Source organism: Mirounga leonina, unplaced genomic scaffold (assembly GCF_011800145.1).
Source record: "Mirounga leonina isolate KUSES-001 unplaced genomic scaffold, KU_Mleo_1.0 Mir_93, whole genome shotgun sequence".
NCBI classification, from domain to species: domain Eukaryota; kingdom Metazoa; phylum Chordata; class Mammalia; order Carnivora; family Phocidae; genus Mirounga; species Mirounga leonina.
The window spans coordinates 39,959,059-39,977,002 of NW_023270854.1; the positions used below are offsets into that span (position 1 = coordinate 39,959,059).

The 17,944-nt window shown below is 38.1% G+C and overlaps 1 protein-coding gene across 1 annotated transcript in view; it reads right to left on the reverse strand.

Annotated features, from left to right (window-relative positions):
* The window catches only part of DSG2 (desmoglein 2), a 49,766-nt gene that overhangs the window by 11,192 nt on the left and 20,630 nt on the right, over positions 1-17,944 (reverse strand). Inside the window, exons 3-11 of the mRNA XM_034995808.1 lie at positions 16,571-16,705; positions 12,485-12,646; positions 12,206-12,350; positions 11,027-11,193; positions 8,920-9,057; positions 8,400-8,585; positions 3,531-3,796; positions 2,631-2,773; positions 2,099-2,326 (exon numbers count right to left, since the gene is read on the reverse strand). Coding sequence (XP_034851699.1) covers positions 2,099-2,326; positions 2,631-2,773; positions 3,531-3,796; positions 8,400-8,585; positions 8,920-9,057; positions 11,027-11,193; positions 12,206-12,350; positions 12,485-12,646; positions 16,571-16,705 — 1,570 coding nt within the window. The remainder of the gene's footprint in view (positions 1-2,098; positions 2,327-2,630; positions 2,774-3,530; positions 3,797-8,399; positions 8,586-8,919; positions 9,058-11,026; positions 11,194-12,205; positions 12,351-12,484; positions 12,647-16,570; positions 16,706-17,944) is intronic.

Genomic DNA, 17,944 nt, shown 5'->3' on the forward strand with positions numbered 1-17,944 from the left:
GGGCAGAGGGAAGAGAAGCAGACTCCCCTGCTGAGCAGGGAGCCCGACTCGGGACTTGATCCCAGGAGCCTGGGATCATGACCTAAGCTGAAGGCAGACGCTTAACCCACTGCACCACCCAGGTGCCCCTGACCTTGAGAATGTTAAGAAAACTCTCTGTACCCTTGTTTCTTCAACTGTAAAATGTTGACAACAGTAGGGCCAAACTTGTAAGGTGGTTAACATTAGTAGAGTGCTTAGGACAGTGCCTGGCATCTCCCAAACATCATATGTTTCTTAGATAAAATAAGTAAGAGTTGGAAACCCAGTAAGTTCAATGCAAAAACATGTTTACACATCTTAGTAAAACAAAAGCCAGCTCCAATTAAGCATTTGACCTGGGTGGGAATCCCAGGCTTCTGTGAGTACAGAATTAGACACTGAACAGGGAGACCAACCACTTTCCAAGTTTTGAGGCCTGTGACTTAATTACCCTAAGAGGAATCATCTGGATGTCTGCCACCCAGGGCTCATGCTAGCTGAAAACTTGATCTTAAGTAATCGGTAATCTGGAGGTGACGGTCGTCCTCAGACGGGAGGCAACTTGAGTTAACTAAAAGCATAACTACCTTCTGCCAGTGAGTACATAAACCCCAAGAAGATTTAAAATTAGTTATAGGATATTTAAGCAAATTAAAGACATGGTTTTAATATTTTTGTATCATGGGAATTATTTGTAATTGTTACTGTGTTTTTACACTTGCATAATTTTTAGGAAAATTAGCCCTATTAACGTGACAGCTTTGTACTCCAATTTAAAATATGTGATTATGTTACTGATTTGGTCTTGTAGCTGTAGGTTGAAATATCACTGGTTTGTTCAGTATGAGACCACTGAAGAGGATTTCAGGTTCAGTGTCACATTTATTGGAATTTTAGAGTATAGGGATCACAAGAAGCGAGAATAATGCATTTGATTTATTAATTCAGATCACTGAAATACACAGGCAAAACCCAAAATATACTAAATTTATAAACGTAGTTTGAGATGTTGAAGGTGTTTGTTTACTCTGTAAATTGGATCAAACATTTTCCCAAAGCTTCTAAAAATGGCTATAAAAATCTGTTAGACTTAAAATAACAATAAATTTGTTAATTAAGAAAAGCTTGGGTCTTATATTTGAAACTTTTCTAAAATGAACACTAATTATTTAAAACAAAATAGTCTCCTGGATAGTTTGTGGTATTCAAAACCACCCTGGAGAACATGCAGAAGCTCACATCAACAAGGGGGTATGTCTAAGACACGATATACACACAAGGCCACCTTGAATGGGAGCGGGGGTCAGACAGACCCTTCCTGATGCTGTGTCCATCACTGACCAGCTTTGTGACTTTGAACAGCTACTTAATTCTAGGTAAGCCAAGATTTCTCAGCTGTAATCAGGGAATCATGTTATAAAGGATTAAATGAGGTAATGCCTATGAAGGGCCAGCAGAGGGCCTCGTACACAGTAAGTCATTCATAAATATTATTTTATTTTATTTATTTATTTATTTATTTTTTAAGATTTTATTTATTTATTTGAGACAGAGAGAATGAGAGACAGCATGAGAGGGAGGAGGGTCAGAGGGAGAAGCAGACTCCCTGAGCCTGATGCGGGACTTGATCCCGGGACTCCAGGATCATGACCTGAGCCCAAGGCAGTCGCTTAACCAACTGAGCCACCCAGGCGCCCCATAAATATTATTTTAATGGAACTGTTACCATAGCTTAAGAATTTAGAAGGCATCTACTCTGATTGCTGTGCTTAGACAGGCCAACCACTCCTCGTAAGACAAAACAACTATTTCAGGAGTGACTTAGGGAATACCCAGGTATCTTTAAGACACCAGGTTATTTTTCTTCTCTCCATCTTCTGTGACTCCAAATGGGGCATCTACTATAGGCCTACGATTGAAAGACACTATCTCTGAATTCCACAACCTCATTTTATCAACTTCTGTACAAAACTGTATCGGAAATATAATTTATGGAAAAAAAACAGCCTATGTTATAACGATTTTAGATTTCTCTCAGGTTTAATATTTAAATATATAGTCCAGTGATTTTGCTTACTTTCTTGGTGTACTATTTGCCATTTTTCTGCCATTCCGGCCGGTTTGTCGATGATGGAGAAACTGAAAGGCTCGCTGTATGGGGGTCCATCCAGGTCCTCTGCGGTCACATTCACGTACTGCACGTCATCACAGAGAGTCTGCACTGGGTCGACCAGCGTGGGACAATTGTCATTGATGTCCCCCACTGTAATAACAATAGTGCCCGTGATGGTTTTTCTTGGATAACCTTAAAAAAATGAGAAAGAAGAAATATGTATATGCTGCTCATATTGCTGACAACAGACACAGTTTGAATTCTCCTTCCGGTTTGGTAAGGAGAAGGTACTAACAAATTACGGCACTTTCCATCCTAGATACGTTTTAATATTCAGATCAAGTCATGTTTTTTAATTCACTAAATGAGTAGAAATGTGAAGGTTTGTCCATTGGAGAGATCTGGTTTTCCTGCAAGAACAAAATGAACGTCCCAGGTGTTCCAAAATAATATTTAGATACACATAACCAAGAAAAATACATTTGTAATAACTTACTTTCGGATATTGCCAAAATCTTTGCAGTGTATGTACCATTTTGGACATATCTGGATTCAAAATCAGGAATTTTTACAAGCTTAATTTCAGATGTAACAGAATCCACAGAGATCCAGTTGTCTATATCTTCCAATTTGGCATATCTGTTACAAAACAAACATAAAGATAATTTTCACTTCTGGATAAATTGATAATCTCTAGTAATCTACAACTCTCTCAAGCTTAATTTTTGGTTCATTATCTATGTTCTTGTTATAGGCATTAGTTTGAAATGTTTTTAATTTCTTGAAACTCTCCTAAAAGGCCCCTCTCTTTACTGCGTATCACCCTTATTTGGAACCTTCCCTATTTCTGTAATATACCCAAGACATATGCAAAGGCGATCCTTTCTTGCCTACAAACCCAGGAAATTTGCAAGTTGTTCTGCAGTCTGTCCTACAGCTTTTGGTCTAGTCTCCCTTAAATTTGGGGTAAACCTTTGGAGAGTAACTTAGTTACCCAACAACAGCTGGTGGAGAAAATGTATTTGCTACTTTCTTGCCTCTAATACTTTCTTTCAGGAAATAAGACAGGTTTAGACAGAATGTAAGACAGGAAGTTTCTTTCTGAACTTTCTCTTTGTTGCTTTTCAGCTTTCTCTAGCCGGAATTACTTGGAGGTGAAGCACCCAGTCTCTGCCGCACACTCAATTGGTGGAGGTTAGGTGGTCTGGGGTGGGGGGCGGATTTCTCCCTGATTCTCAGGTGCAGGTACAACTCTGGATAATTTAATTTCCAGACCTTTGGGGGATTGTAATGCTGGGAGGAAAGGAATAAAGTGTTCATATTTCATTAAGATTTTTTGAAGACCGACATTTAAAGTAATTTAAAATAAGGAAATATATTCATAACTATCTCTTACTTCACACGGGCTACTTGTCCAGTGTCTTCGTCAAAAGCTTGAAATTTTCCAATTATTTGGCTTTGGCTTGATTTATCCATGCTCTCGCTAACATGAACTGAGACTGTGCTGCTTTTAAAACGAATGCCTTCTTTCACATTTTTCACCTTTACTTTGAAGGGAATGGATATAGGCTTATATTTATTCTTAACTGATTTGTGAAAAGCTGCTTTGTTGGTGACAGTAATGCTGAAATCAAGATTCTTTATTTCTTCATAATCTACTTCCTAGGAAGACAAAATCAAAGGGAATTCTTTCAAAAGAGAAAACAACTAGAACACACATAGAGCATACATACACACACATATAGTTTTAATGTTAGATATAACAATTTAACACATGGGGAATACATTAGCACTCAGTACTCTAACTCATACTGATACCAAGCAATTAAAAAATCTGTTAGTTTGGATATTCATCAATGTTAAGGATGATTTAGGGTGCAGCCCCAATTTATCTTTTTAAAGTTCAAATTATTTAAAATATATTATACAGAGCGCCTGAGTGGCTCAGTTGGTTAAGCGACTGCCTTCGGCTCAGGTCATGATCCTGGAGTCCCAGGATTGAGTCCCACATCGGGATCCCTGCTCAGTGGGGAGTCTGCTTCTCCCTCTGACCCTTCCTCCCTCTCATGTGCGTGCTCGCTCTCATTCACTCTCTCTCAAATAAATAAATAGGGCGCCTGGGTGGCTCAGTTGGTTAAGCGACTGCCTTCGGCTCAGGTCATGATCCTGGAGTCCCGGGATCGAGTCCCGCATCGGGCTCCCTGCTCGGCGGGGAGTCTGCTTCTCCCTCTGACCCTCCTCCCTCTCATGCTCTCTGTCTCATTCTCTCTGTCTCAAATAAATAAATAAAATCTTAAAAAAAATAAAATAAAATAAAATAAAATATATTATACAGACACACACACATGTATATTTAAGAATCCAAAGTGATTCTTTTACTTTACTGAAAAAAGTTAATGGACATGCAATATAATATTCCTTAAAATGTATTCTATATGTTTGTTCTGGTGAAAAGGGATACATGCCTAGTGGTAGCAGCCAGCTGTCCCCCTAGTATAGACTTTCACTGCACATGAGCATACCAAAAAGCGGAGACCTCCTGGTTTAACCTGCCTAAATCCAAGGGTTTTCAAATTTATTTAAACAAAGAACCTATCCCCCTCAACATTTCTACAGTATTCTACTATTTAGATATATTTATTTTACTTAGCCATTTGATTATTAGGCATTTGGACTATATGTCATGTTTAAATATAATTAATACTGCTGTGAACATCTTTACACAAATTATTTTTCCTCTGTTGAGCTATATCCCACTATGAAAAGAAATACCTAGTCAAAGGTTATTTAGATCCTGTTGATTTTTATTTCTAGTGGTCCTGACCATTTAGAGTCACGGGCCATTTTTGCTTGTTTCTTCAGTATAACATTAAATGTATTACATGTGTTTACATGAATTACTGCAAAGCTGTTCACTTTGTTTTTCGATGATTTATTACAAAATCATGTTCCTCTCTGTAGGGTTCTGGATGGGTAACAGCTTCTGCCCTCTTTTTAAAATGGGCCACTAGGGTGTTGAGACAAGGACTCAACGGAAAATGACTAGAGAAAATATATGCTTTGTGACTGCAGAATCCTTTTGAAAGTTACTTTCCTTTTAAGCTGCTGTTGCACTTGACATGCTTTTTTAGTAGCATGATGTACGCTGGATGCAAAATAAAATATTCCAGCCAGATGTCATTAGTATTCACAGACCATGGAAGGCCACAACAATGGTAAAAAATGAGCTAGGTACTAGGGCCATAGAAACTGTTTCATGGTGTTTATGATAAATAGCCATACTTCTCCAAAGAGAAAGAAAAAAATTTTCAGCATCATGAATAATGAATGAGGGCAAATACCTCTGTTTTTAAAACTGTCAACATATTTTATCACTTCCAGTTTTGCTACTTTTAATAGCATTAAAGATTTTAAATGTATTTGTGAAATTGTTAACAAAGCTGTGGCTTTTTCTCATACGATGAAATACCAGTATCTGTATTTCCACAGCTTAAAGTATCTGTTCTCGGGGTGCCTGGGTGGCTCAGTCTGTTATGCGTCTGCCTTCGGCTCAGGTCATGATCCCAGGGTGCTGGGATCGAGCCCCACATCAGGCAACCTGCTCAGCGGGGAGTCTGCTTCTCCCTCTCCCTCTGCCTGCCGCTCCCCCTGCTTGTGCTCTCTCTCTGTCAAATAAATAAACAAAATCTTAAAAAAAATAAAGTATCTGTTCTCCTTTTGACAGCTTTATTGAGGTATAATTTACATAGAATAAAATTCACCCATTTGAAGTGTACAATATGGTGATTTTTAGCAAACCCATAGTTTTGCCAATGTCACTACCATCCAGTTTGAGAACATGTTCATCACCCCAAGAAGTTCCTTTTTGCCTGTTTTTAGTCAATCATTACTCACAGCCCCAGCCCTGAGCAATCAATGTCTATATCCATTGTTTTGCTTTTCTAGAAATTTCACAAAGATAAAAGCATACAATATGTAGTATTTTGTGTCTGGCTTCTTATACAAAGCATGATTTTGAGATTCATCCATGCTGTAGTAAGTATGAGTACTCCATTCCCTTTTATTAACCAGTAGTGTTCCATTATGTGGATATACTGCATTTTATCTGTTCATCAGCTGATGGGCATTTTAATTGTTACCAGCTTTCGACTATTATGAATAAAAGCTGCTTATAAACATTTTGTATAGATATATTTCTTTCTTTCTGGACATGCAATGTTTTATTAGTCTTAAGTGTACAACACAGTGATTTGACAATTCTACACATTATGCAATGTTCACCATGATAAGTGGTTACCACTGACATCATACAAGTTATTACAATATATGCTTTTATTTTTCATGGGTGGATACCTAGGGCTAAATCTTTGGGTCACTGAGTAACTACCTGGTGTTTAACGTTTTAAAAAACTGCCAAACTAGCTGTATCATTTTATGTTTCCACCAGCAAGAGATAGGAGTTCAGTTTTTGCATAATGTTGCCGATTGCTGGTGTTGTCAGTCTTTTTGACTATAGCCACTCAAGTAGATGCACTGTGCTATCTCTTATAGCTTTAATTTTCATCTTCCCTAATGACTAATGATGTTGAGTATCCTTTATGTGCATATTTGCTATCTGTATATCTTCTTCGTCTAACTTCCTTTGAATGGAATCTGACTATTGCTCTTAAAATTTGGAAGCAATTCTTTATATAATTGAGAGAGTAAATTTACAATTTTCTCAACCTGCTGTTGTCACTCTAATGCTAATTTTACTATTTTTTGCTATGCCCCCTTTGGTAGAAAGAACTATATCCCTTTTTGTGCTACCATGGTAGAGTGAGAATATTTCTAGAACTTCTATCATTCATCACTGACTTTCTCCTTATGTATTATTGGCTTTTTGTCTTAAGCATCTAGCAAGGTTGTACTCATATTCTATGACTAAGAGGACTGCTTACTTCTATATAAGGAGGCAAATCTATTTGTCTCTGATGCCATTATCCACTTCTTGCATAATCATAAAATGGGTCTTCCCTTTAAACATGAGGTAATCTTATTCTATTTTCCTTTGCTTTATAAGTGGTAGTCTAAGTGCATACAATAGCCTATTAGTAAATGGTGCACATAATTATTACCATGAAAATTCAAGTTAATATTTCTCTATTCTGTTATCATTATTCCTCTCTCTATGGTTGGACTTTACCTACTCTGTCATGTATTAAGTTTTTGTAAAAATTTAGAAACTTTTGGAATCAACTTTGTGTGTGATTAATGCAATAGTATTTTGAAAGCTGTAAGCCATTTAAAAATACATTGACATTCTTCCTTACTTATAATGTTAGATAAAAAAATCCATCCTATAATTTTTGTTTAAAAAATTCTGTGGGGGTAGGGGCATCTGGGTGGCTCAGTGATTAAGCATCTGCCTTTGGCTCAGGTCATGATCCCAGGATCCTGGGATCGAGCCCCACATCGGGCTCCCTGCTCGGCGGGGAGCCTGCTTCTCCCTCTCCCACTCCCTCTGCTTGTGATCCTGCTCTTGCTGTTTCTCTCTCTGTCAGATAAATAAATAAAATCTTTAAAAAAAATTCTGTGGGGGTAATAAATTTCAAATGTATAAGACCCATATGCTTAATAAGATTATTTTTTTTCACTGATTCAATTAAGCACAAGAAGTTAGGCCCCTGTGTTTCAAAATGTGACCCTCATACCACTTACATTAGAATCACAAGTGGATTTCTGTTATAAAGGCATGTTCCTGAGCTCCACCCCACAGACTTGATCAGGGGGCCCAGGAACATGCATTTGGGGCATATAACTTTACAAGGTGACTCTTAGGCATAGTTAAGTATGAAGACAAATGGATTCAAGCTTTGTCAAGTTATTACAGCTTTTGTTTTTAGATGCTATTAGTGAGGTCTGGCTTTATGTTAAGTTGATCAAATAAGAGGTAATAAATTGGGGATAATTAGTAGAGGCAAGAGGTCATGATGTAAGGATGCCCCAGTCAGACACAGGTTGCAAGAAAGACAGGAAATGTGCTGAGCAATAATGATGCTGGTATCATGTTGTCAGATTAGGATTCAAGTTCCCTGATCTGAATTTGGACTGTAGTGTGACCATCTGCTAACTACAGAACTGGGGCAAACAGCGAGGTCTCCAATCTCAAATGTGGTGTCGATTGAGTATATAAAGCACTCCTAAGTGTTTGAGGCTTAAAATACAATCATTTCTTTCTCTGCACCAACTTTTCCCATTCCAATTTTGAACACTAAGTGCTTACCTTAATAAGGGTCACGATTCCTTCGTTTGTTTGAGTATCAGTTTCTATGTGGAAATAACCCATTTCATTTCCTGATACAAATGTAAAATTTGCTAACCAATTATCAGAGCCTATTTCATCTGCATCGAACACTTTTATGCGCATAACTTCTACATTGGCTTGATTTTCTTCAACTACCCATTCAGTCTGCAAAACATGAACATAGGGTTTTTATTTTAATGTAGCACAAACGTAAGTGATGTATTTTTAGGTAGGACTAAAATATGAGTAAGAAGATACATCTGTGGGCGCCTGGGTGGCTCAGTTGGTTAAGCGACTGCTTTCAGCTCAGGTCATGATCCTGGAGTCCCTGGATCGAGTCCCGCATCGGGCTCCCTGCTCGGCGGGGAGCCTGCTTCTCCCTCTGACCCTCCCCCCTCTCATGTGCTCTCTCTCTTTCATTCTCTCTGTCTCAAATAAATAAATAAAATCTTTAAAAAAAAAAAAAAGAAGATACATCTGTTATAAAAATAATAGTTACCATTCCATTTTTGACTACAGGTATATTGTCATTGATATCCAAAATATGAATCTGAACTTGAGCTTGTTTTACTGGTTTATCTGTAATTTGTCCATTGCCGTCTCTTGCTTCTACCGTCAAAGTATAGCTGCTGTGTTCCTGCAAGGCAATGAAAAATATCCATCTGGGGTGAAAATTGATCACTCCCAAATCTGTCTTTCTAGTTCATTTCATCATCAAGAGAATGAACCACAGCATATTTTATTCATAAATATGTTTTATGATCTGTTATTCATGTGAAGATGCTGTTTATTTGCCGTCAGAGCATTTCTAGAAGCCAGAAAAAGCCTAGAGAATTTGTTGGTAGTCAAATTCTTAAATATGGCATTGGTGACATTATCAGGAAATGAGTCCCTCCTTAAAATAGTCTGTGCACAAAGAAGTGCCATTCAAAATGTAGTTTGCTCTACAGGGAAGTGATGCGGAGTGGGGGGGGTGACTATAGGAATTGGTTCTCTCTTTATTTTTAGCTAAGAATTAAGCAAGGAAAACCTAGTCCCCAAGAAAACTTGGCTGGTGAGGAAAAAATGTGGTTGACTTTGTCCAAACATTCTGAGAGAGATGATTCTTAGAGAACCTGTCCTGGAGAATGATGTCTCACATGCTATTCCAAAGTGAGCCCTTCTCTTCCACACGGTCCCCTTATGGGGGCTCCATTTGGTAATGCTGGAGTGTAAGAAAAAGCGGGGGCAGCCAGTGCCAATGCATGGGGGTCCTGTGTGGGACAGAACAGCTCAGTGCAAGTCAGGACAACTAAGGCCCTGGAGCCAGTTGCTTGGATTCCATTCTGTCTTTGTCACTTGCTAGCTGTGCTGGATATACCCTTAATCCTTCTGACCCTTGGCTTCCTTCTGTGTAAAATGGGGATAATAACTGGATTTGCATCACAGAGTTTTTAGCTGGATTAAATGGGTTAATCTATGTAAAAGGCTTCAAATAGCACTTGGCACATGGTTGATGCCCAATAAGTGACAGACATCGTTATTGGCTACACTTGCCCTACTTCACAGACAGCAGCTTGTCACAAATCAGGATAGTTAAAAATAATACTTTTCCATTGTAATTTTATGTGGAAAGGTACAGAGTAGAATTTTAGGGAGTAATAACATTCTTTAGTTTTACAGAGATCCTGTTAGCGATGTTGGGCACAATCTTCTCCCTCTCTGGGCAAAATGAAATCATTTTCCCAAGTAATACAAAATATAGTGACTGCACCTGGATGATGACTTATGTTTGATGACAATACAGTGTTCTTAGGATCATCCACATTTTCCTCGTGCACACTGTTAAAACCTTCATGTATGTAGCATTTAAAAAATCTTCTATTTCCTGTTTTCATCTAAAACTTTCCCTTTGAGTTAGAAATAAAAAAGTGAAATGTTTGAGAATAGCCTGCTCAGGAATCCCACTGAAATTTTCCTCCAATTTGGGATTTACAACGATTCTTTCCTTTACGAATATTTCTATTATCCTGAGTAGGACTCTTACGTCAGTCTCTGTTCCTCCCTCTATGTCTGTATTAGTGGTAGAGGAGACTCCTGATGTTTCATTACAGAAGGGCAAATTATGGAACATTGCTTTAGGATGCTCTAGCAAACAGAATCCTGACTGGAAAGGCCCTAGAACAGAGCTGTCCTCATGTTAAGTTTCCTAACAGTCAAATTTTAAAAAGTTAAAAAAAGGTGATACTACTAATTTTAAACAAATACATTTTATTTAACCCATGGTATCTTAAATACTATTGTGTCAACATGCAATCAATAGAATATTACTAAGGTGATATGTTACAATTTTTAATTCATGCTAAGTTTTTCCAAGCTGGTGACTTTTTTACATTTATAGCACATCTCAATTTGGACAAATCACACTTCAAGTGCTCAATGGCCACATATGGCTAATGGCTACCATACTGGACTGCACATCACTAGAAGAGGGTATTTCTAGGAGTTATCCTATAAATGAAGAATAGCTAAGAAAGTAAGAAAATTTAAAAAGAAATAAAGAGAAAGGAAAACCTGAAAAGATAAAGAAGAGTTTAAAAGATGAGCAACATAAAATACTAATTTACCTCTCTGTCCAAGGTGAAACTGGTTGTATAAATCTCCCCTGTGTCTTTATTTAGATGGAACACTGGAGGATAAGCAGGCTCCTGAGATACGATTCTATAGGAAATTTTAGAATTCAAGGTATTGGGCTCATCTGCATCTGTGGCGCTGATTTTCATCACAAGGGTATCTGGCATTAGAAACAAAGGTGTCCAAGGTGAAGCTCAACTTTAAGCACAAGTTATGTACATTATTATTTTCTTATAATTTCAGCCTGTTCACAAAAGGATTTCAAGTGCTTATCAAAATCACAGTTTACCAAGATGAAAACCTTTAATTGGATGAGAAAGTAAGTGTGAATGGGGTGCAGAAATAGGAAAGATAAGAAGAGGGCAAGCCTGCAAATTTATTTATAATAGTTCTAATAATCAATACAAAGAAAGAAGGATGAACAGGTACAAATACATGGTTAGTAAAATACAAACAATTCAGGAGAAGCATAGCAGTTCTTTATATTATGATCAAAGAGAAATCTCTCCTGCAAGTCTTCACATGGACCACTGCATTGGACCATGTTGTCAATAAACCCGACAATAGGAATAATGTAAGTCAAAGGTCAGTGAACTACGGCCAGTGGGCCTAAGCCAAAGCCAGCCATCTGTTTCTGTAAATAACATTTTATGGGAACACAGCCACTCCCATTTGTTCAGAGGTGTCAATGGCTACTTTCCAGCTACAAGGCATCACAGTTGCTACAGAGACCTAACCCATCCCATTGATCTGCCATGTCTGTTCTTTTTTTTTTAAAGATTTTATTTATTTATTTGACAGAGAGAGACACAGCGAGAGCAGGAACACACACAGGTAGAGTGGGAGAGGGAGAAGCAGGCTTCCCGCCCAGCAGGGAGCCCGATGCGGGGCTTGATCCCAGGACCCTGGGATCATGACCTGAGCCAAAGGTTTAATGACTGAGCCACCCAGGTGTCCCTGCCATGTCTGTTCTGAGGGTAAAAAAAAGATGTCACGTAAAGCCTTCAGAATTTATCACAGAAAAAGCAGTTCCAAACCTAGAGGGATAGGTTTATTACCATTTGTCCTGTGGTAGTACTTAGCCTCCATCAAGATATAGGATTTAGCGTTCAGTTACATAATGGGGTTAATATGACTGGTGGTACTCATTCATAAAATTAACAAGCTCTGACCTGCGGCACTCAGCTCTTCAATAGACCCAGCAAAGACGTCCTGTGTGAACACTGGCTCATTGTCATTGATATCTAAAACTTTAATGCGGAGTTCTAATGGTTTCTCCAGATTGTTTCCTCTTTCATCCAAAGCATAACCAAATAGCTGAAATCATGACATAAATAATAGAAGAGATTAAATGTAAGCTAAAGTAATTAAATTACCACAATATAAAAACAAATCATAACTATTACCAAAGAAAAACTGCAAACTAATTAATGTAAAACTGTTCTCCTTACCAGAAAACTCGGCGTTTCTTCTCGATCAAGAATCCTGGTGATGTTCAATTCTCCCGTGTTTTTATTAAAGACAAACACACCAAACGGTGACTCTGTGATCCCTTTTCCAGTGTATTTGTATGTAATTTTTAGTCCTCTTTCTATGGCAATATCAGAATGTATCTAACATGAAAATAACAGAAGAACGCCCCAAGTTAAACTCTCTGTAACTTACATGCACATATTTTTAATGGAAAATTTCCCTCTGAAGTTGTCATAATGTTGATAGGAGGGAGGGGGGAGGACACAAGCACTCAAGAGAAGATGTGCTGATGTCAGAGAACCTGGGTTCAAATCCTGTCTCAGCCACTCACTGGTTATGTGATACTAAGAGTTACTTAACCTCTCTGTGCCTCAGTGTTCCTATCAGTAGAGTGGGGAGACACTACTGCATACCTCTTATGGTTGCTATGAAACTAAGATATCATTAGGGGTATATCTTGGGAGGACAGATTTCAAATTTAGCACATGAGGAGGGGCGCCTGGGTGGCTCAGTCAGTTAAGCATCAGACTCTTGATTCTGGCTCTGGACGTGATCTCAGGGTCATGAGATTGAGCCCAGTGTCCGGCTTCACGATGGGTGTGGAATCTGCTTGAGATTCTCTCTCCCTCTCTCTCTGCCCTTCCCCCCCGCGCTCTCTCTCTCTCTCTAAAAAATAAAAAATAAATAAAATAAAGTTTATAATTAGCACATGAAGAAAAAATTGCAGTGTCAAAATCACCTCTATAAATCCATTCAATCATCTGGAAAGTCTGAATAAGGCATCCTTCTATAGAAGGATTAAAAAAGTCAAGCACCTTCCCTGCTTGGAATGCCTCAGGAAATTCATGCATCTAACCCATTTCTAATGTCTTTGGTAGTCGTCTTTTTTTTTCTATAAATAATTTCATTCGTGTCCGTAATTCTTCATTAGTAAATGTGTCTCTGTGGTCCCCTATTGGTTCCTTAATATTCTTCTTCAGACATCTTAGAAGCCATGGCCACTCACCTACCTGATCACTTCTTTGTCCTGAAACCTGGGGATTAGTTACACTTCCTTCCTATAGGTTTCCCAACGTGCACTGGGGGTGGGGAACTGCTGTCGAGAATGACCAAGGAGACTGCAGATGGGGGCCTCCAACCTCCTGCTACACCACACCAGCTCTGCTCCTGGAGTGGAACGGTGAACCTGGGGCAGTCCATGATTACCTGAGCTTCTGTCTCCATCTATCTGCCTTTCTCTTTCTCTTGTGCTTCTGTCTGTCTCTGTTTTTTGCCAAGTATATGCATATATATACAAACATGTATGTGTGTGTGTGTGTGTGTGTAGTATTTCTAAAGAATTCTAGGTCTTCATGTACTAGTTATATATATATATATATATATATATATATAGTTATATATTACATCATGCTATTTAGGTTAAAAATAACCTAAATGAAACTGAGTGTGGACATAACTGTTGGTTTGTTTATATTTATGTATATACATAAGAGTATGTAAGTATACACATACTTAAGAATTTCTTAAGATTTAGAGGATACTACACTGTTGACAGTATTACCTTTACAAAGAGAATTTGGAAAGTTGGGGAAATTCAACAAGAACTTTTACTTCTTATGTAAATTTTAATATGTAACAACTTTTTATGTAAATTTTACATATGTAACAACTCATGTAACAAAAATGTACTATAAATGTAAAATTACTAAGAACAACTAATGCTTACTGAATCCCAAAGAATCAATGCATTTTGGAGAAACCTATTGAAAAAAATGTATGAGGGCGCCTGGGTGGCTCAGTTGGTTAAGCGACTGCCTTCGGCTCAGGTCATGATCCTGGAGTCCCTGGATCGAGTCCCGCATCGGGCTCCCTGTTCGGCAGGAAGCCTGCTTCTCCCTCTCCCACTCCCCGTTTGTGTTCCCTCTCTCGCTGTGTCTTTCTCTTTCAAATAAATAAATAAAATCTTAAAAAAAAAAAATGTATGAATGACTCAAACACCTCAGACAACCAAACCAAACCAGCAAATATAATTGCTTGTATACATACTATTATGTAAAGCCATAATTAAAAATTCGAATTTTAGAAGGCTTTTATGAAAAAAATATGTTCCTAGACAGAGGAAATCATTGTCTTCTGTTCTGTAGCTGCTCTTCCTTTGAAGGAGCTCGTTTACAATTTGGAACGATAAAGATAATACTTGGATATGAACATGTATTCATTCACACATGTCTCATGAGCCCCCACTGGATGTTGGCATTGCTTGGGGGTACAGGGCATGAGCTGTGAGCCTAAGAACTAAGCCCCTGCCGCCAGGGAGCTTACACTCTACTAAGGAAGCCAGACAACAAGCAAGCAATGTATAGCATGTCATGTAGTGGAATGCACTATACCCAGGCTGAAATGGGGGGAAAGGGATAGAGAGAGATGGGGTGAGGCAGAAAAAGGAACTCTTTTAAGGGATGACACTTGGGCAAAGGCTTGATGCTGTGAGATACTGCAAGTATCTATGGGGAGGGGAATCCAGGCACAGGGAATAGCAAGGGCCAAGGGTGAGGAGCTGGGAAGAATCTGTTGGTTTAGGGATGTAGGAGAGTGAGAGACGGCGGCGGGTTGGGTTGTTAGGAGCTGAAGTTAGAAAGGAGGTCTTGTATTAGAACTCTACAGGTAAGAGTAAAGAATATTCCTTCCACTGCAGCAGGAAGGTTGAACATTGGGGGTGAACATTGAAAGCCCTTCATAAGGGGGTGAACATGCTTTGATTTGTCTTTTTAAAAGATCACTCTGGCTGCTTTCTGGGGAATGGACTGTGGCAGGGTGGGGGATGGCAAGAGCGAAGCAGGCAGACAAGGTCAGGGGCTCTTTTGCTGGCTCAGGTCAGAGATGACACTGACTTGGACGATGGGGGTGGCCATGGAGAGAAGTGAGCAGATCTGGAATATATTCTGGAGGTAGAACTAATAGTGTCTGCTACATTTTTGAAAAACTGGGTAGAATTATAGTGTCATTGACTGAAATGGGTAGAACTGATGGAGGACAGCTTCAGGGGACAAATTAAGGGCTCAGGTGTGCACATGCTAAGTCCGAGATACATACTAGCAGGATTACCAACTAATTTATCAAAAATAGGACACTTTGAGAGTGAAAGGGGGTTATCAATTATTAGGTCAGGACAATGGGTATACACCAAGGATGTATGGTCACCCTCCCTATTAGATACCAGTTCTTTTCATTTTGAAAATTACTTTTTATATGTAGAGTGGCAGAATATGCCATCCCCAAATATGTCACTTTGGTGTAGTATTAATTTGAGCTGAAAGCAATTGAAAAGCAGATTCAAGAAAAGTTCTCTGCCCTTCCCCTATGTGCCTAAAAGCAGTCCATAAATTTGTAAAGGTGTCCTCCCTCCCTTCTCTACCAGGAAGGACAAAATTTAATCATCAGAGACAACTTCAGACCCTTATCAGCTCAGAGAAGACACCAAGCATCCACATAATGAACTGTATTAACTAGCCTATCTCTATCACTGGCTCCCCATATATTGACCTTCCCACAATTTTCCATCCCTAGAGATTCAAGGACCTTTTCCTTTGTCTTGTCACGTCTCTAAAGTTTACTGTTGCTTTGCTAAGATGCTTTATAAGCCCCAATTCCAACCAAACCTTTGAATTATTCATCTCTGGGTACTCCCATGTGTTATAGGAGCAATACACACATTAATAAACTTGTTTGTTATTCTCCTGCTAATCTGTCTTTTGTCAGTCCAATTTATAGGGCACCAGCCAGAGAACGGAGGGGGGATAGCAGGAAAAAGAATTTTTCCTCCTCTACATATAATATCCTCTTTTGAGTATTGTAGCCCTCTCAATTAAACGAAGATTCAACCAGTGTCAGATCCCTGACTCTTAGGTGAATCAAAGCCCCAGATTCTATAATACATATAGAATATTAAAAGACTCATTAAGTACATTATATTATTCTCTTTAAATTTAAAAATGAACATAAAAGTCTTCTCCCACTATATTTCAACAATATACATATATTTCCTATTTCTCTGTAGAAGGTACCTTGGCAATCGGATTCCTTTTGGACAGATCCTCTCCTTCCCGAAGTGCCACAGGGGCAGTGATCCAGGCACGCTTTTGCCGAACTAAGTGAGTGTGTTTAGGAAGCAGAGTATTTTCATTTCTTGTGTTTAAAACCTACAACAATAAAATATTGTCAAAAAATTATTAAGTATCCTAAAACATTAGTATGGTATTCTGTAATTTACTAAAACTTTAAAAATAGTTATGCAAATCTTAAGGTATAAATTTCATATTTTTTAACAGGGTTCATTTTCAAAGGGGAAGTATATACACTCTAACAAACTCCACGGGCATTCAAGAAATTGTCTCTAAACCAGTAGAACAGTATAGTTTTGTTTTTATCAGTAAGAATAGATTTCCCAGAGTGAAGAGTTACAAAGGCTTATTAAAGTGTCCAGACTAAGGCCTAAGATGCCTTAGGGCCTATGCTAAGCCCCACATCAATACATTGGAACCTAACTAAATTTCTGTGTTTGGATCTCCCAGAAAAGGAAGGCCTAGGCCAAGCAGTCAGCCCTGCCCTGCTCAGGACCTTATCTTATCTGCCCCAGCTCCAAAGTGACTCTGCTCTAATCAATCAGCAAATACCCAGTGTATGACTTCCTATTCTTGCTGGCTTTGGTCTATAAAACCCTCTTACTTTGTATAACTCTTTCCTAGACTGGATGCTTCCCTATTCATGATCACTGAATAAAGCCAACCAGATCTTTTCAAGATTTATGATCACTGGATTGTTCTTTTAACAGCCTAGAGTAATTGAGTGACCATAAAAATTGGCAAATTAAGAAATAATATAGTGTGTCAAAAATTCTTTCCTTACCGAAAATGAAGTTTCATTTTTCTGTGGTGGCTGATAGTTTAAAAATGAATTATTAAATGTTTTAAAACTAAATCTTAGTAACTAACCTGTGGCATCAATTTAACTGAAATCTAGTGAAACTGTCAGTTAATGAATTTATTGTTTAAAGGATGAGGTAAAGGATTAAACTGTCCACTTTTGTTTTCAGAACCTTAAGTAGAAAAGATTTATTCTATATATTTTCAGTTGGGCTTTAATGGACAAACATTTTATGCAAGGAAAATTTCAATACAGCTGACCTAGTATATTAAGATCAGAAATGATTATTATACTAGGTTTATCATCTTACTTATTGTGTTGCTCTATATAACATGTATTTTTTTCAGAATATACTGGTTATCACTAGGTCATTGATTTTTTAAATTTTTAGTTGAAAAAATTTTTCTAGGACTTAAAAAATTAAATTATGTAACAAAAGAGCAAAATAACATTACAGTTCAGAATGTAAAATACAAAACTTTATTCTACTTTTTCTCTTACACTTCAGAGTATTC